At 46.2% G+C, this 20,472-nt stretch overlaps 1 protein-coding gene across 5 annotated transcripts in view; it reads right to left on the reverse strand.

The window, feature by feature from the left end:
* Positions 1-20,472, reverse strand: part of CTNNA3 (catenin alpha 3) — a 1,496,635-nt gene that overhangs the window by 1,403,894 nt on the left and 72,269 nt on the right. Inside the window, exon 3 of one of the 5 annotated variants that reach the window (XM_090056881.1) lies at positions 13,038-13,215. The exons of the other annotated variants lie outside the window; for them this stretch is intronic. Coding sequence (XP_089913007.1) covers positions 13,038-13,076 — 39 coding nt within the window. The 5' untranslated portion in view covers positions 13,077-13,215. The remainder of the gene's footprint in view (positions 1-13,037; positions 13,216-20,472) is intronic. 5 annotated transcript variants of the gene reach the window in all.

A 20,472-nucleotide genomic window follows, 5' to 3' on the forward strand; every position in this document is an offset into this window, starting at 1 on the left:
TTGTCTAAGCCCAATAACTTCCTGCCCACAGCAGGGGACTGGACTTGATGATCCTATGGGTTCCTTCAGGTTCTATAATTCTATGATTCTATGATGCTTTCACTCTATTCAGCACTGGTGAGGCTTCCTTGGAGTAATATGTCCAGTTTTGAGCACCACATCTCAAGGAAGAGAACAGATTGGAAAGAGTTTGGTGAAGAATAACAAAATGATTAGGAGCCTAGGAAGCAAGACTTATGAGGGAAGGCTGAAGAAATTAGTATTATTCTAGTCTGAAGAGAAGACAGAGAGAATTTGATAACAGACTTCAAATACCTGAAGGGCGGTTAGAGAGAGGATGGATCTGGACTTTTCTCTGTGCCTGTAGAGGACAGGACTAAGAACACTGCCTCAAACTGTAGCAGAGGAAGTTTAGGTGGGAGATTAGGAGGAACTTTCTGCTTATGAGTGTGGTCAATCATTGAAACAGGGTACCTAGAGAAGCCGTAGAATCTCCATCCCTGGACATTTTCAAAAGCAGGCTAGACAAATAATTGGCTGGGATGGTTTATTTAAGAATGATCCTTCCTTGAGCAGGGGGATAGTCTGGATGACCTTGTGATGTCCTTTCCAGCTCTGCTTTCCTATGATTCTATTAATGAGAGGCATTGGAAAGATATGACAGGACAACATACCCTATACCGGGGTTGGCAAAATTTGGTCCGGAGGCCAGATGTGGCATGCCAGGCCATTCTATCCGGCCTGCGGGGTCCCCCCAAAATTAAGAAAATTAAAATTTATCTGCCCCTGGCTGCCTGTCATGGGGCATTCAATGGTTTGCCAAAACTCAGTAAGTGGCCCTCCATCTGAAATAATTGCCCGCCCCTGCGCTATACTTTCATGCGGTAGAAAGTACTCAGCCTGGGGATGTAATAACTCCCTCTGTCTCAGATACAGTAACTGCTCCCAAAAGTATACTTGGTTCCTCTTAAAAATAAACAGGGCTTACCCAGTTCATCAGAGGCAAGTACCTAAACAAAGTACAAATTATTCTACCAGAAACACGGCATCCTACAAACAGCAAGGAAAAGAAAAAGGAAGGAACATGTGAGAGCACTGGTGCAAATCAAAACTCTAACCCTTTAGGCCAGGGTTTGTCCATCTGGTGGCCAGTAAGGCTGTGCAAAATTTCAACGGGTGTTTCATTTTGACGCTGTTTCGACTTGTTTCGAGCTCAAAACAGCTAAATTGAAACAAAATGAAAGGCTTGGAAACAACATTGAAATGAAACAAGGGCACTCAAAATGTTTTGAAAGTTTCAAGATGTTTCGAGTTTCGAAGCTGGGCTTGCTTGCAGCTAAAGAGAAACTAAGGAGAGGGAGGGTGAAGAGGGGGGAAGAACTGCTCTAATATTGACATGTGTTGCTGGCCAGTGACTGTGAGGTCCCTTCCAATCCCAGTGCTCTGAGGGAGGGACAGAAAAAAAGCATAAAAAGCATTGTTTGAACAGAGCTTTCTCTATGCCTTGGGGTCAGCTTACAGAACTATGCCTTCCAGCAGCTCAGTAGCATCAGAGAACAGTTACAACTTCCTACTTGCTAGCCTGTTCCTAGCAAGTGGGATCCAATACCTTTTTCTCTCCTAATACCGTTTATTATATTCACTCCTTTCAATTTATTCCTCCCCAAAATCCTCTTTTTGTTTTTGTTAGTCTATTTTGACTCTTTTCCCTCAGAAAAGGAATCTGTCCTTCCTCTCACAGTGTGCATTCCATTCACTGTGCAGGGAGGCACAGCATATATTGCATATTATAATATAGAATTTATACAGGAATGCATAATTACATTTATATATTTTATTTATTACCCAAATGCATACAAACAATTATCTATATATATTACATAAATACATACCACATTACAGAAGAACACACAGATTTTCCACCACACCAAACACACTATGAAACACACTATGAAGCATGCTAGAAAGGCAGCTGGCAAGCCTTCAGGGAGGGGTGGAAGATGAGGTAGATGGAGAACTCCAAGTTACCGCCCCACCCCCAAATGAAATGCAGCCTCATTCCTACAAGTAGCAGGCATGGGGCTTCTGGTTCTAATGGCAGCAAGGAGAGAGGAGCAGTGCCACTGCCTGAGTCTGCATTGCCTCCAAGAGCACCAGCCATAACCCTCCCACAACCACCACCAGCATGCAGTTTCCTCCACCCACATTTCACTTCCCATCCTGAGCCTTCCAGTGCCAGAGGAAGAGCTTTAGCTGGATCTGAATCTGAGTACCATAGCAAGGGAAATTCTGGGGAAGGAGGGGGAATCATCTGAGTATGTGCTCCACACCCCTCAAGTTTCCCCTAATATAGAAACCCCCCCAGTTTTGCTTATGTATTATTATTTAAAAATACACTCCCTTCTCCTACCCTAACCATTTATGACTTTCTTTCTGCCCTCTCTATCCCTTATAAGTAATTATAAGTAATACTAGGTAAGCTAAGTTCTTGTATGGTATTATTGTAATAAGCCCCTTTTTATATTGTAAATATTGTTCTGTTAAGTTTGTATTGATTTTTAAAGTTTTATATTGTATTTTGCATTGATTTTTATTGTTTCATATTAATACTGTATGGTTTAGGCCTGTGTCTGTAAAATAATGTCAAGTCTCCATTTTGTGTCCCCTGCCCGGGCATACCCTACCGTAACTCTGTTGTAACTGTGTGACTCATACCTACCCCTCCTATGTAAACTGACTCCTGAATGAATGGGGATGAATGAGGGTGCTTGAGAGACAATGGCAGTAGGTCTAAAAATAGTTTCCTCTGAATGACTGAACCATCAACTTGACAACCCAACCATCACCCTGCATTGACCCTCCCTGGCTCAAGATTTGGAAGACAAAGACTGCTGCAGAAACCAGCAACCCACAATTGTGCCAAGGCTGCACATGCTCAGTATGAACATCTGGAACCCTCTGGAACAGGGCTAACTTTGCCTGGACATGCCCTCCCCATAGGAGACCATAGGTGGTCCGCCCCATAAAAAGGGGTAGTGAAGACTGATTCCTTGGGATGCCCTCTCGATCTGGACCAGCAACATGCCACACCACCTATCCACCTGCTATGGACAATACCTGATGGACAAAGACCCCAACTGGCAATCGAGGACCCCCTTCCAGCCTGGATAGGTAGGTAGCTATGACCCCCACCCTCTCTTCAACCAAGGACTTGGACTCTGTTTCGCTTCCTTACCTGGACTACAACCCTTTCACTGAGTCTCTTTCTCCTGCTGCTATTGTGAGTGCTTATGCGTGTGTGTGTGTGTGTGTGTGTGTGTGTGAGGAACAATAACTTCATGGGACTGTGTAGTGTGTTGTCTGTTTAATAAATCTGTTATTTTGAAATCCTGAGTTGGGTTTTTGTCTGTTTCCTGACTGTTTCCTCCTTGCCACCACTTACCTGCCCTCTGATCTCCCAACTTTCTACCTCAGTTTCCAGCCCCAATCTCCCAGCTGTCTGCCTCTCTCTCTTTCCTGCCTGTCTCCTCCTTGCCACTGGGCTTTTTCCTTCGTACCAATGACCTTGAGTAACCCTGAGGCCACTTGATCTTAAGGAACCCCAGCTCCCCTCCAGTCTGCCAGTTCTAATCCTGGCCCCAGCAACTTTCACTCCTGGCACTATCACTCTCATTTTAAACGCCATCCATCTCCCTCCTTCCCCTCCTTCTGGAGATCTTTGACCCTTGATTCCCCCTCCCATAGCACCAAGTATCCTAGGTATCCCAAGTACCCTAAGCACACACATACATACCACACCACCCAAGTTAGGAACTCACCTGTGGGTATGTGTAGGTGGGTGGTATATGCGTGAACTGGCATTTATTTATTTATTTATTTATTTGTGTGTGTGTGTGTGTGTGTGTGTGTGTGTGTGTATCTCATTGTGTGCATGATATATGAATGAGTGATCCATGTATGTGTGTGTGTGGGTGTATGCACCTAATTGATTTTTGCATGTGTGCATGTGCAATTGTACACCATGCCCTCCTGTCTAACAGCGAGATATTGAGATCCTGAGAGTTGGCCTGACCCCACAGGACAACACTAGAGCCAGGTCTCCTTCCCCAGAAGGCACTTCAGAGGAGGTTGATGTAGAGGTTGTGGAGGCAAGTGGCTCAGCTGAGTCCACTCCTCCTGTTCCTGTGCCTCTGCCTGCTGAGGAGGGGGGAAAGGCATCATCTGCATATGCACCTGCACCCCAGAAGCAAGGGGGTAGTATGATCTAGAATCATTTTGAGCTGGCAAATGATCCCACATGTGCTATCGGCCTGCACTGCTGAGCCAAAACCAGCCAGGGCACCACAAGGATGCTGATGCATTTCCACAGGCACCCCCCATTGCCCTTGCTCCTCCTCAGCCTGGTACCAGTGGGAGTATGCCCAAAAAGAAGTCCCCCTGCTCACTCCAGAGCCCTCATCCCCCCAAAACAGAGGCAGGCCACCCTGGAACACTGGGGGAAAGGTGGACCCACAGTGGGGCACATTCCCAAGGTGAGTGCGGTCACCCAGAGCACTGGGAAGATGCTTGCTGTTGATAGCCAGCCCTTCTCCTCAGTTGAACAGCCAGAATTCAGGCATGGCACTTGTGGCCCCATCATACCAAGTGCCCACATGCACCTTCTTCAGCAGGACAGTGGTGCCCTCCCTGTATGAGGCATGTAGGGAGTACTTGAGGGATCAGCTGCACAAGACAGGTCCATAGGTGGCCTTACACTTCACCTCAGACATCTAGAGCATCTGGGATGGAGATCATGCCTACCCCTCCCTCACAGGGCACTGGTGTGACCAGTCAGGCCATTATTGGGCTCTCCTTCAAGCTGAGGTGATGGATGAGTCCCACACAGCAACTGAGATCATGGGGGCCATGAACCGCTTGGTGCAGGGGTGGCTCATTGGGCAGGGTGAGCTCACCTATGGGTTCATGGTCACCGACAATGGGGCCAATATGGTCAAGGCGGTCTGTTATGCCAACTTTGTTGGCATCCGCTATGTGGCACGCAAGTTCCACCTCACTGTCAGGGACACCTTGGAGGGGGACAGGGCTGTGTAGCAGGGCACTAAGGTGCCTGCTACTCTTGGGAGCAATGAGGAAGGAGCCCAGATGCTGGTTGCTAGGGCAACTGGAAGGAGCCAGTGACTCATACCTGTCAGCAGTGAGCTAACTGGAAGGGGCAGGACCTGGCTCCCATTTAAACCCCAGGGCTGAGGCCAGGGGAGAGTTCCCTGCCAGCAGCCATAGGGGTAGGAACTCTGCTGGAGTGAGGAAAAGGACAGGGCCTGAATGACTGAACAAGGCAATACCAGTGAGATAGACAAACCCTGGAGTGGCAAATGTTGTTATAGCCAGATGGCCTGAATTTATGTTACGGCCTAGGGGCTTGAGCTTTCTGTTTACTGTTTACAACTGGAGGTTTGGGTGAAGCTATTAGGGAACAGAGGAGGCCTCATTTTTGGGGGCCTACTCTGGAGTGGGAACCCCAGCACCAGTGAGGGTGCAGTTTTTGGGACAAGATGAACCCCAGCACTAGAAGGATGAGCTTAAAAGGGCCAGGGATGCCTGGTGCACCTGGGGGTGTGTGTGCAAGAATACATACATACATACATACATACATACATACATACATATATGGGGGGGTTGTGTCGTTGTCAGGACTGGTGGGTCACCCCTGGTTTTAACCATGAGCCTCCAGGCACTTGAAGGAAAAACTAGAGCCTCGGAGTCAAACACTGTATGGTGTGTTTGGACAGGGAGGCCTAGCTTGAACAAAAATGGGTCAGGCCATTCTAGGAGAGACCCCAACATACCCAATAGACTAGGCAGTCTCCTGCTCTCATAATAAGTTCCAACAAGACATGGTAGGTGAGATTAGAGCAGGACAGAAGGATTCCAAGGGTGCCCCACATAAGGTGTGGATGATTAGGAAGATGGCGCCAGGGAGGGAGCCCCATTACAGGCTGCCAGTAATGGCACCAACACCACCAGCAAACTGATTTCAGAATGCAGGAAGGTGGCAGGCTACTTACACCGTAGCATCAAGGTGGGCAAGATGCTGCGGGACAAACAGGCAGAGCTGAACATCCCACAGCACAAAATCATGTAGGATGTGGAGACTTGATGGAACTCCACATACTTGATGCTCAAGAGGCTTGTGGAGCAACAGAAGGCCATCCATGAGATGGCCTTGCACATGGAGATTGGGATCAGCAACCCCCTTAACAGAACTGAGTGGGATACCTTCTCCCAGATCTTGGTGGTCCTCCAGCCCTTCCTCAAGGCCACTGAGAGCCTCAATGCTGGCAACGCCTTCCTTAGCCAGGTGATCCCTGTAGTAAGGAAGCTTCAGAAGCAAATGGAGAAGTTCCAGGGGATCAATGTTACTGGCTGGGACAAGCCGCTGTCACCAGATGTGCAGACACTGGTGAGTTGGCTGAAGGAGGGCATCAGGAAATGGTTTGATCCCTTGCAATCCACATGCTGGCCATGTGTGACCTGAGGGTGAAGGGCAGCATATGCAGCAGTCAAAGTCTGAATCAGTGGACAGAGGTGCTGGTGAAGAGAGTCAGGGAGCCAGAACAGCAGAGATGGTAGGACATGGAAGAGGGGGACCACTGTCCCATGCCAGCATACCATCCACCAGTCAGTCTCCTCTTCCACCACAGGTGCTGCCAATGTGGGCCAAGGGTATGGCTTCCATGATGAAGCCCAGAGGCACCAGATCCCACCATCAAGCAGGTAATGCTCAGGCCTTGATGGCTGTCTATCTCAACAAGGACATGGAGCCACTGCTGTGCAACACCTTGGCCTATTGGGCAAGCCGCAGCCACATGTGGCCGGATCTAGCCATGGTTGCCCAGAAACACCTGTCCTGTCCATCAAGCAGTGTTCCAAGTGAGAGGGTGTTCGGCATTGCTGGTGACATAGTGACACCCCACCACACCTGCTTGGATCCTGATTTGGTGGAGCAGCTGGTGTTCCTAAAGGTGAAGCTCCTGCTGCTGGGGTTCCCCAAGCTCCACATGCAGATGGAGTAAGTGCTACCCTCCTCACTCTGGCCGCACTTCCTTCTTTTTTTTTTTACCTTTGGGTTTCACCACCATTTAGTTCCCCGCTCTCAGAGCTGGAGGGGGCACTAACTGTATCAACAGCCATCAGGGGAAGAACATGTCCCTGCTGAGCTCCTGTGCCAGGACAAACTTAGAGGTATGGAAAGGGGCTATGGGGAAGGAGGAGGACCCAGGTCCTGGGCATGACCACTTAAACTGCACCCTGCCAGGGCTGGGAGGCCTGGTGGGACTGCCAGCGGCACTGTAGCCCCAGGAAATTCCAGGACCAAGGATCTCAAGATTCAAGATGTCCAAATAGACAGCCCAGATTTGAGACAACAAAACAAGGATTCCAGACCTGATTAGGCCCTCTGACTACTATCCCATGGCCCTCATCCATGTGGGAATTAATAATGCACCCTAGAGTAGTTCGGGGGGGTCATGAGTGACTACATGGTGATGGGAGCTAGGCTCAGAGCATTGGGGGCACAGGTGGTCTTCTCATCCATCCTACTAGTCAGCGGTCAAGGACAGCACCACAACAATTGCATTAGAGAGGTCAACTCACAGCTTTGGAGCTGGTGCCATTGTGTGGGGTTTGGATTCCTTGACCACGACCTGCACTTCCAAGATAAGGCCTTGTTCAGGCGAAATGGGCTACATCTCTCTCCAAAAGATGAGTCTGTTCTCTTACAGGTTGGCTGATCTCTTACGTCAAGCTTTAAACTAGGTTTGTCAGGGGACGTGGATGTTGACAACAGGGAGAGGCCAGGAATGACAAACCTCAAGCCAGGCACTGAAACAGTTCAGGTAACTACCAAGGGGCCCGCTAAGCATCAGAATGGGGAAGTAGCAGGGACACCTATTGGGGGGCTCAGATGCCTCTATACTAATGTTAGGACCATGGAGAACAAGCAGGAGGAACTTGCACTCCCGCTTGCAGATAAAGAATTTGACCTGGTTGGGCTAACAGAAACTTGGTGGGATCCTACCCATGACTGGGTAGTGGACATTGAGGGGTACAGGCTGTACAGAAAGGACAGAGTGGGGTGGGGGGACATTGCTCTCTATGTTAAGGAGTAATATACGTTTTCCATAGTTAATTTGGGCCTGGAAGAAGGGCAAATTGAGGTACTATGGGTCAGGTTACAGGGGGGTCGGGATGAAAGGGACTTGGTAGTGGGGATCTACTACAAACTCCCACCAGGGAGACAAGTTAGGCCTAGAATTCTTGAGACTGCCCTCAGGCAGCGTTCTTAAAGGACCTGGTCATGGGTAACTTTAACTTCCCAGACATCTACTGGGAGAAACAGGCAGCCAGGTTCACAAAAATTTCTAACCTCCTTACAGGACCTTCACTTATCACAGGAGGTATGCATTTCCACTAGGGGAAATGCCTTACTAGACTTGGTCCTGGCCACAGGGGATGTCCTAGTGTGGGATGTGGAGGTGCAAGATAACCTAGGGGATATTGACCACCTATTGATAGGGTTCACTATCTGGAGAAAGGTGGGGAAGATAACTAGTAGGGCGGAAGTGCTAGACTTCAGGAAGGCCAACTTCAACAAGCTCAGGAGATTATTAGGGAGGAACTGACTGGTAAAAGCCTTGGAGAAATGGGAGTCCAGGAAGGTTGGTCATTTCTCAAGGAACTAATCCTGCAGACACAAAAAAGGACCATCCCAGTACACGTAAAAGGGGTCAAAAAAGCAAAGAAACTCTCTTGGTCGAGCAGGGAAATCCAGGAGAGCCTAGAGGGAAAAAAAAGAGGCCTACAGGCTGTGGAAGCAGGGGGCTACCACCAAGGAGGAGTATGCCTGCTTGGCTTGAGCTTTCAGGGAAACAGTGAGGAGAGCCAAAGTGGAAATGGAGCTTAGACTGGCAGCAAAAGTTAAAGATAACAAAAAGTAATTCTTTAAGTACAAAGGAAGCAAAAAGAAGGTGCAGGGTAACTTAGACCCCTTCAGGATGGACTAGGGCAACTGGTAACAGATAGGATGGCCAAAGCAAAGCTTCTAAATGATTTCTTTGCATCCATGTTCCTGGACATGAATGCAAATACGCATCCCACTGGAACCTTAGGTAAGCCCAGTATAGATACCAACCCACCAACTGTTCGAACTGACCTAGTAAAGGGGCACCTGGAGGGGCTGAATGTATTTAAGTCAACAAGTCCTGATGATCTTCATCCTAGGGTATTTAGGGAATTAGCTGGACTCATAGCAGATCCACTGGCACAACTGTTTGAGCACTCATGGTGATCAGGACAGGTGCTGGAGGGTTGGAAAAGGGTGAATGTGGTCCCTATTTTCAAGAAGGGGAGGAAGGAGGAACCAGATGACTACAGACCAGTTAGTCTCACCTCTATCATTGGCAAGACCTTTGAGAAAATTGTTAAGGATCGCATTTGTGGGGGGCCAGCGAGTAAAATGATGCTAAGGGGCAATCAGCATGGGTTCATAGCAGGCAGATCCTGCCTGACTAACCTGGTTTCATTTTACCACCAGGTCACAAAATACTTGGATGAAGAAATAGAGGTAGATGTTATTTACTTAGATTTTAAAAAGGCCTTTGACACAGTGTCACACCCAATTTTTATAAATAAACTAAATAGTTGCAATGTAGATTATTACACAGTCTCGTGGGTAGAAAATTGGCTTATGGGACACACCCAGAGAGTGGCAGTGGACGGGTCAGTTTCTACCTAGAGAAATGTGGGCAGCAGAGTTGCCCAGCCTCTGTCCTGGGACCAGTACTATTCAATATCTTCATTAGGTGATTTGGACAAGGGAGTAGAAAGCTCCCTGTCCAAGTTTGCTGATGATACCAAAATATGTGGGGAGGTACACAAAGTAGATGGCAGGGAGCGAATCCAGGCTGATTTGGACAGGCTAGGGAAATGGGCCGAACAGAATAGGATGCATTTTAACAAGAATAAGTGTCATGTGTTGCACCTGGGGAGGAAGAAACATCAACACTCCTATAGCCTGGGAGGGACCAGTCTAAGTAGCACAACTGTGGAAAGGGATTTCAGAGTCATAATTGACTCCAAAATGAACATGAGTCACCAGTGTGATGAGGTAATAAGTAAAGCTAACTGCACCCTTTCTTACATAAGTAGGTGCATCACAAACAGGTCTAGGGAGGTGATACTTCCTCTCTATGTGGCGTTGGTTTGGCTGCAGCTGGAGTACTGTGTCCAGTTTTGGGCACCGTACTTCAGGAAGGGTGTGAATAGCCTGGAGAAGGTTCAGAGGAGGGCCACTTGTCTGGTTAAAGGCCTACAGAAAAAACCCTATGTGGACCAAATGGGAGACCTGAACCCCTTCAGCCTCCACAAAAGGCGGCTGAGAGGTGATCTTGTGGCTGCCTACAAACTCGTCAGGGCGGGGCAGCAAGAAATAGGGGATACAATGTTTACCAGGGCACCTTATAATCTCCAGCCACCACACACACTCACAGTCCTGGCTGGGGAAAGCCCAGATCCGTCACATCTTTAACAGGCCTGAGGCTTGCTGGTTGCAGTGGAGTTGTGAGGCTCCAGGTGAGCTCAGCTTAGCTGCTTGGGATGCCAGTTTTTGGGTTGAAAAACCCTTAGTCCAGCTGAGAAAGCACATGCAGCTGGTGTGTGCGCTCTTCCTGGATGGAAAGAATAGTAAAGAAGCCAAAGGCTAGCATGCAATGCAGGCAAGAAAGTTAGTGAAAATGGAAATGGAGGCATCAGGGGGTGAGGGACAGGTAAAAGTGGAGAGGTACCTGGGGAGTCAGATGTCTGGCAAGTTGTAGTGTATCAGAATTCCAATGTCTATATTGAGTCCATGAGTTTCTGTACTGGCCTGGATCCATTCAGTGTCTTTTGGGCTGTGGGAAGTTGGCTTCTGGTGATGAGCTTAATGAGGTTCAGTGCTTGTTTGAATTTACAAACCACTTTTCACAGATGAGCCTATGCACTACACTTCATCAACCTCCTAGGTACAGAAACTCATGGACTCAATATGGACATTGGAATTCTGACACACTACAACTTGCTGGACACCTGACACCTCAGGTACCCTCCACCTCTACTTGCTACATTTCCCCTTCCCCCCCACCTACCCCAACCACCTGATGCCTCCATTTCCATTTTCACTGACTGGCTTTCTTGCCTGCATTGTATGCCAGCCTCTGGCTTCTTTACTATTCCTTCCATCCAGGAACAACACACACACCAACTGCAGGTGCTTCCCAAGCCTGATGAAGTGTTTTCAGCCCAAATGCTTGCTAAGATATATTTCTCCAACTATTCTGTTAGTCTACTGAAAGATATCAGATTGACCCAAAGAACCTTGTCTGCCAATGCCATGTCCAACACCCCTAGCACCTCTCCCCAGTTGACTGACTGGAAGGCGGCAAGGCACTGGGTACACATCTAAGCCCCAGGGCTGGGGCTGGTAGGGAGAGTTCTCTGGCAGCTGCTGCTGCTGGAGAAGAACCTCCTGCAGAAAAGGAAAGACAGGCTCTGTAACAGTTTGGCTGCCTGAGGTGCTAGTGCTACTGTGCTGCTTGCCTGTTGTTATTTAAAGTAGTGGACCAGGCTGAGGCTGTAGGGGAGGAGGAGACTTCACTAGAGCACACGACCGTGTCATATAGAGGCCCCAGTGCCAGTGAGGCCGAGCCTTAACACACACACAAAGTCACACGTTACAAGTTTTGCTTGTCAGGAGCTTGAGACATGGGCAACTGGTGCCACCTCAGTCAGGGGGGCACGTGCCCCCTCAGTGGCCAGTCAGTGATGGGGGGGTCCCCCCACGGCTGATCATGCCAACCAGAAAGCGTGAGTGGCACTCCCAGAAGTGCCAGCAGCACTTCTCCTGCCACTCCCTGGCTGGTGCTCACAGGCAGGGCACCGGCGCTTCTGCCTGCCCCCCTACCTGTCACCTACCTGTCAAGGGGTGCACCAGTGCTCTCAGGAGGTACATGTGCACCCCCTATGCATCACCACTGGCTTGAGGTGCAGTTTCCCAGAAACCCCTGCACCTATCTCCTTGAAACTTGGCAGGCTCATGGTCTCAGCAAGGGCTACCATGCCTGCTGTTTTCACCTTGCTGTGCCTTAAGACACACACGACATGAATTTTGCTTGTCAGCAGCTTAAAATGCAGTTTCCCAGAAACCCCTGCACATATCTCCTTGAAACTTGACAGGCTTTGTGACTTCTGCAGGGGCTACCCTTGCTGCTGTTTTCGTTCAAATCAGGAGAGAAATGACAGTTACGGGCATTTTCATGATTCCCCATTATAGCCTATGGGTGAAACATCGAAACACACTGAAACAGCAAAACAGTTTCAACAAAATAAAATGGGATGGTGCTTCCAAACAGTTAAATGAAACACTGTCCCTTCAAAATGGCGAAATGGAAGTCGAAACGGAGTGGTGCTATTTCACACAGCCCTAGTGGCCAGTGGTCTACATTCAGTCCATAAAGAATTCTTATGTGGTCTCAGGGCTCTCACACAGTCACCACTGCTCCTGTTGCTCTGCCTGATATTGTGGAAGCATCCAGAGTCTCTGGGGTTAGGTAACACAGTGGGAGGCCTAGTGAGCTTGCTGCCTATCTGACAGCACTAGTTGTGGCGGGGGGCTCAGACATGCAATGCTTGCTGATCACATATCAGTGACATGAGGGAGGAATTCCCTGCATGGTGGTGGCAGCAAGGGGGCTCACATGGTTGGCAGGGGAGATAGGTGGGAGCTCACACTGTTTGCATGATAGCAATGGATGGGGATTTCACACACAGATGGCAAAGGGGAGGGGGAGGGCCTGGAGCAGCAAAGGAGAGGAGGAAGAGGGCTCACATTGTTCATGCAGCAGCAGAGGAGAGGGGAAACCACTTGCATAGTAGTGGTAGTGGAGGTGGCTCAGGTAGCAGTGGGGGCGGGGGGTCTCATGCTGCTCATGCAGTAATGCACATACCTGGAGTTCCAGAGAGGCCATGTGGCCCCTGTGGGACATAGTCCACAGAGTGCAGCCCAGGGCCCACAGTCTGTGCCGTATGCAGCTAAGATGGACAACCCTGCTTCAGGCCATTCTTGTTACTCCGTATTTTGGACATTTGAAATGTTTCCATTTGTGTTTAAACCTCTGTTAGTATCTAGGAAGCAGTAGGAGCAGAATAAATGTCCTATCCCCACTAGGCAAAAGTCCTACATTAGTCAGCTCAGCTGTAGCAGTAAGAGTGAGATAGATAACAGCTTCTATATCATGACTCATGCATATGTCATATTAGAGCTCTAAATCTCAGACTAGATACACGAATGCAAAATATGTCCTCCATCTTATACAAGAAGTCAGAATACTGAAAATATTTTCATAAAGTATGTGATCAGTACCAACTGTTTATGATGAGATAGTTACTATTCACCATCTCAAGCTTTCTTTTTAGAAAAGAAGAGCTGTTGTGTTCCAAAATATCATAATGATATAAGCAAATTTGTGTTATTTTAAAACAAAAAAGTAACATTATTATCCATGCTTCACCATCATTCCTGCCACAATCCTCTCTTGAATCTGTTTAAATAGTCTTCATAGCAGGGACACAAATAGTGTTCCTGGCATGAAATGGGTTACAGAACTCTGTCAACATCTTCCCACTTTCTGCAGAGCAGAATCAATGGGAAAATAACTGCTCCAAAAGAATCCCATGTTTTTGCTATGCACTGAAGTTTATGCATAATGGTTGTTTGAAATTTAAGCGATAGCATCATTATGCAAGTTATGGTTTCAATCAAGCATTTTAACAACCACAAATAGGCTACTTTTTATGTAGCTTCCCACTCTACATTCCTTATCTATTAAACAGAGCCTTCACACTCCAACAGAAATACTTCTAATAAAACCCAGGTTTCCACAAAAATGTTGTTTCTAACAAAGCACAGTGGAATTCCATGCACAAAATAACTTTCCAAAATGGAAGTGCATTCCTAAAAGATTTTGAAAATAAAAGCATTACAGATTAAAGCCATTTTAAAAGATATTTGATTTGTATTAAGTTGCCTGATGACATTTTAAGTTTTAATTCCTCTTTTAGTCTCTTACACTGTTCCAGCATGTTTATAGTATAATATTCAATTACAGATCTAATCTCTGAGCTCAATGACTATATTTTATAGGGATATAATTGCTTAGGGTTTTTAAAGGCATTCTAATCATTTTAACTGTGCTTATTTCTTTGGGCAGCATGGGAATCAACACTATTGTACAAGTAAAGCAAAAAATTGTGAACAAATACCATATTCCAGCAGGCAAACTCAGGAAATACATGCTATTATACTGCTTGTTATTTGATATGGGAAGGTGCTCCATTTAAACATGTGTAGTGAGGAGTACTGGGTGAGGATATGATTCACAAATTTGTATGCTTTTATGTTTTGCTGGATCATGCCTAAAGGAGCAAGCCTAACAGCCATCTTAAGGGAAGCAGGTCCAGAGACACAGCTCTACAATTAAATAACCTTGGCCCTTACCTCATTCATGTGGAATTTTGGGACAGGAAACAAAGCCTGGCCACTTGACATTAACTGCTTTTAAAGAGAGATGAGGGAAGCAGACACACAAATATCTTCAGGGCAGCTTAATAAATAGTTTCTTTTGAATGGCTACAGCAGCCGCAGCTTAGCAGCAATAAGAGGGAACCAAACTATTTGTTTTGCATAAATCACCCAGCTAATAAAGAATTCATTGAAACCAACAATCTAAATCACCTTTTTCCTATAAATGCCAAAACGTTATTTTTAAAGGATTTAACATGCAACCAGAAGGATCGTATTTTAAAAGCCAAAATAGAATTCAGCAAAAGTTGACAATTAAGGATTGGCTCACCAGCCTGGATGACTTATTTAAACTCGACAGAGAATACCACTTCATTTAAATGAGAAATAGTCAACCACCAGTCTTAGAAATGCATTGCTAGTATATTTTATTTATTCTAATACTTATTTTGGTCAGAATCCCACACAACGTATCTTTGATGTATATGATGTTGTTCATAATATGTCATGCAAAATGAAGAAGTTAAAAACAGAAATAAAACTAAAAACTGATAAATACGACAAACAGGCATTCCAGCAGGTGAAGATGCATGCCTGTGAGACCCTATGTCTTCAGGATCCCTACCAGAAAATATCAGCAACTAAAACATAATACATTCATTTCCAGAAAAATAAGCTCCATTTTACTTAATGGAGGCAGCTTCTGAGCTAAAATACCATCTTGTATTACAGAAGTTAAGGAGGGGGAGGGAAACTGTTTCAAGACCAGTTTAATGTAGACTGAGTGAGGAGTGCAGGCACTTTAAGGTTGACCTTTCATTGGAAAATTGATCCTGTGTAATGTGTGTTCTCTTCTTGCTGCATTATTAATAGAGCTGAAAGAGTGAACTATACATACAAAATGCTAGCATTATAGCCAATAATTAGATAAATTATGTCCCCATTTATCCAATCTGTACTTAACTGAAACTTCCCATTAATTAAACAGTCACGTTACAATGCACACCAGGCTCCACTCCCAGTGCTTAATTAAAACTCTTATTTTCAAGAGGTTTTTTTTTATAGCTCTAAGAGTTAAAACGGAATTAAACTATAAATTCTTTTTTTTTCCTGAGACTTCAAACCTATGTCACAAAGGCCACAAATGTGAACCATTTACACGTCATTTAAGGTCAAAGTTAGGGCAATTTAACTAACTTGAATCTCTGCAGGATTATTCAGTGCAACTATTGCAGCATAACAGTTCATGCTGGCTCACAAGCAGCAGCTTCTCCCCTTTTAAAGTGGTGCAAATGTATATTTGTCCATGCCCTCAACTTGTTTGAAAAAATTAGATGTTTGCATTGAGCTACCCTGTGACACTGGCAGAATGGCTTGCTTATTCTATCAAATACTAACAGTCCTTTGTTTAGTTCAGATGGCTGGAGAAAACAAAGTAGTAAAGAATTACATATAACAATAGAGTTTAATAGTTTTTTGCTAGACTTACAGTGCACTTACTCTATACCGAGAGAAAAACAAAGGCGCACTTTCTGTGTGGGCAGCCACATAGTCAGTTTCAATAACAGGGTAGATTGAAAAAAGCATTTTTCAACTCCCCTGCTCTTAATCACTGACTTTGATGAACCCTTCCATAGAAAAGAAGCACCTTTAAACAGTAGATGCGTGTTTGTGACTGTTTCATGAAAACTCATTCACCACATTCAGACATATTTTTTCATAATTTCTATTTGTGTATTAAATTCAAGAGGACAAAAGCTGCTTGTTTGTATACATCCCAACAAGGAGGAAAATTTACAGCTTACCAGAATTGCAATGATTGTACAGTAAAGGTAGTTATGAGGTATTTCTTCCAAGGCATTATGAAAATATATTAACCTCATCTAACCATATCTTATCTAATTTTTATTTGTATACAAAATTGAAAGAAAAACTCCTTATTTCTCAGTAGAGATACATTTATGCTCCACCAGAACGATAATAACTGTTCATAGAAACATAGAAAATGAGGGTGTGTCACCTCACATACGAGACAATTAAGAAATATTGTTCCAAAACACAAAAAACAACCATATCTTTAAGGGAAGAAGTGTACCTACAGACATAGGGCACGTGTAGACAAAACAGGGAGCCTAAATTGAAGTGGTGGGTTTTTAAAAACACTGCTTCAGTTTAGGCCCAAGTAAACCCCCATGTCATCCACACACCTGTGCACTAACCTGCCTCTCGAGTGGCAAGGAGGGGAGAGTGAGCTGCCAGCGATCAAAGTGGTCCCTGGGCTGCACGGGGGCTGATGCTTCCCTCCGTGGCAGCAGTAGTCCCCCCCCTCCTCCCAAGCGGCACCTGCCCACAGACACCCAGGTCAGGCTATCCCAGGGGGGCACCACAGCCACAAAGAGAAGCACCAGGCCCCTGTGCAGCTCAGGCAGGCACCAGAAGGGGGGGAAAAATCAGGCTTGCCACTTTTTTTCCTTTTCTTGGGTGGAGGCTGCCTTCCCAGGCTGTTGCCAGGCTGCCTGCATGGGCTTCCTGCAGAGCACCTGAGCTACACAGAGCCTGATGCTTCGCTCCATGGCTGTAGGGCAGTCAACTAAAACTCTTCCAAGTAGTTTTAGTTTGCTGCGTCCCAAGACATTTAAGGCACATTATGCCACTGAATTTCCTACAGTGGCTGGAATTACTGCACAATATCCCACTGACATGTGCAAACAGCAACACCATTAAAGCAGTGCAAAAGCATTCAACCCACTTTAAAGTGTTGTGCCCCTCGTTTCATCTGCATGTGGCCATAAATGCAAATACCATCATGCAGACAGAAAATCAGCCTTAGCCATCTATGGCTAAGAAATTTTGTGCTCCAGTCTGTGAACCTGACTCGATACCCCCTCCAAAGTAGAGACTGAGCCATTGATGACTACTCATTGATGTTTCCAGTTTACAATGTTTTCATCTGGTCTGTATTTCCTTAGCTTATTAATGAGAATGTTGTGAGTGACAAAGCCCTGTTAAAGTCAAGTTATATCATATCCACTGCTCTTCCCTCATCCACCAAGCTGATCACCTTATTATAGAAGGAAATCAGGTTGGTCAGACATTATTTGCTTTTAGTGAGCTGGCTGTTTCTGATCACCTGTTCTCCTCTAGCTGCTTTAAAACAGATTCCCTGAGCACTTGCTCTCTGATCTTTCCATGTATCAAGCTCAGGCTTACTGATCTAGAGTTCCCTGGATCCTCCTTCTTCCCTTCTTCAAAGATATACATTACTACATTTATTTGCATACCACTCACACCTTGTTTTAGGAAGGAAAAATGAAGAAAAAAAGATTTTTCCAGAATTTTAACTGCCACAGCATAGACTCACCATGGCTAAACACTCCCTTGTCAGCATTACCCACCCACTAGCTGCAGGTACCAAAGCCATTTATACACACATTTGTGTGCTCTGATACACCCAAAATCCAGTGGCTTGGAGCAGACTCAATTAATCAAGTCTGCTTCGCACGTGGGATGACACACCCAGCGTTGTGCCGCACACATTTGTATAAGCAGTGAAATGTGCATCAGTGGTGAGAAAATGGCGGCGGTGCACGTTTGAATTAAAACACCTTTGATGTGTTATAGTTCAAAAGCGCACTGCCGCCATTTTCTCAGCACTGATGTGCATTTCACTGTTTATACAAACACATGCATCACAGCACCAGGCACTTTTAAAAGCACCCAGCACTGCAGCGCAAGCATATGTACAAATGTAACAAAAGCTTAAGCTTTAACACGGTAACAGCCATTATTGAATTAGCATCAGCTTTTGGCTTAGAGGTTGAACTCCATGCCCCTCTGTGAAGCACACAGCCCAGCATAGCTCCCAGCAGTCATTTTAGCATTCACATGCCTCCATTCTAGCACAGAAACTAGTTTATTTAAAACAGTCATCCAAATTTTGGAGGAAAGGATGTGTGTAGTGTGCAAGTAGCTACGTCGGCCTTTTTCTAATCATCTGGGACTTCACATGACCCCCATGTCTGAAATTACTGCAGCCAATTCCTTCAGTCAGTTTCTTCACTGGAGCTGCATAGTTGGAGACACTGGAGTTTCCCCTCAGAATGGAACAAACTGTGATGGATGGTCTATTACCACCAACCTCAAACCCAGTGTTTCTTTTCTTTATAACTCAGTCCCCCATATACACTCACTTGAGCTTGCAGTTCATAGACTAACCACCTATACCAATGCCAGTTACAGATCCAGGGCGTGTAGCAGCTCCAGTCTGGGAGGCCTAACACTGCAGCCCTAACACTGCCCCCAGGATCCCTGCTGTGTCGCTGCCCCTCTGAATGCCCTGCGGCCATGGTCACCATGCAAGGGGCCAGTGGTGACCCCTCAGACCTGGCACCACCTGCTCCAGCTGCTGCAGTGCATCCTCAGGTGGAGCGAGCTGTCCCCTCAGGGTTAGATCAGCCCCAAAAAGCCCCAGGACCATGGGTGGGAAGGGGAAGGATGCAGCATACCTGGTGGAGGCCACCCCACTGGGACCAGACCTCACTTCCCCCAGAGCCAGCTGGGAAGAGCCCAGCCTGGCAGCACAGAGGAGTCTGCCAGGTCTCGGCTGCAATAGCACAAGCACAGCAGGAGGCACAGGGAGCCCATTGCCCTGCCTGGGCCCTGTCTTTGTGGTTGGGGCAGGCAGACCCTCCATGTGCCTGGGAGTCTCAGTGCTGTGGCAGGAAGGCCCCACCTGACCCATGTCTGGGGCCTGGCACCTCCCCCTCTCCTCCTTCCTCCCCATGCTGGTGGGCACAGGAGAGGTCCACAGCCCTGGCTCCATCTGCAGCCCCTGACCATGGGGGTGAGGGGAAGCCATGGCTCCACAGCTGGGCAGTGCCCCCTAGTGACTCAGCTGCACCCACCCACCACCCCCTACCCATGGCTTGCTCCCTGCCAGTGATTTCCTGCTTCAAAAGGGAAAATCTGGGTTTTCCCCCTTTAAAAAGGGAAAAATTGTGATTTTTTTCCTTTAAAGGAGAAAATCCATGTTTTTCTGCATTTTTCCATACAAAATGGAAAACCCAGATGACTGATTGTAAGTCTTAACCTAACTTGTCAGAGTGGACTTCAGGAAAGTCCCACTAGCACCTCCAAATCTGATAATGACAGGATTATTTAAAAAAATTAAAACCCCAAATAAAACATATAAAGGCCCAAAAAGTAGAGAAGCTAATGTCCAAGATAGCAGCTGTTACAGGACCCAGGTCTGAGCCCAGCACCTTTGTTTACTCTTTTGTTCTATTTCTCCTTTTAGTCACAGGACTTTTTTCAGCTAGTGCCTTTTCAATACCCTGATTTTACCTGAATATTGTAACTTTGTCTTCTACAGTTAAATTCTTCCTACTTTTTTCTCCTTCACCACTTGATTTTATTCTGTAGCCAAGTTGTTCTTAAGAAACATTAAAGCTGAGAAAGAGGGACATCAAAAATTCACTCAAATTTGAATATAAGGATTTCAGTCAATTAGAAGAGACTCAAGCTTTATAGGGAAAAGAATCGAAGAATGGCATTTTGCTTTGAAATTTTTGGTGGGTTTTTTTTTCCTTTCCTTTTAATCCTGGAAACCCAAGACAAAATTATGCTTCTTCATTTTTTCTAAAAATGCCCATACACCTGATGCTGATTGAGCAGAGTTCTGGCACACTGAGTTTCCACTGAGCATTTTTTTAATGCTGCCTGTTAGGGACTCGCATGCCTGGCATGCCAAGATTTATTTTATAATTATCAACATGTGATAATCCAGCCTGAACTACTTCCTTCAAACCACTGAGCTGTGACTGAAACTTTATAGTCCATCAGTCACACCAACATGCAAAGGA

This window comes from Crocodylus siamensis, chromosome 7, assembly GCF_052110815.1.
Source record: "Crocodylus siamensis isolate JL-2025a chromosome 7, ASM5211081v1, whole genome shotgun sequence".
NCBI classification, from domain to species: domain Eukaryota; kingdom Metazoa; phylum Chordata; order Crocodylia; family Crocodylidae; genus Crocodylus; species Crocodylus siamensis.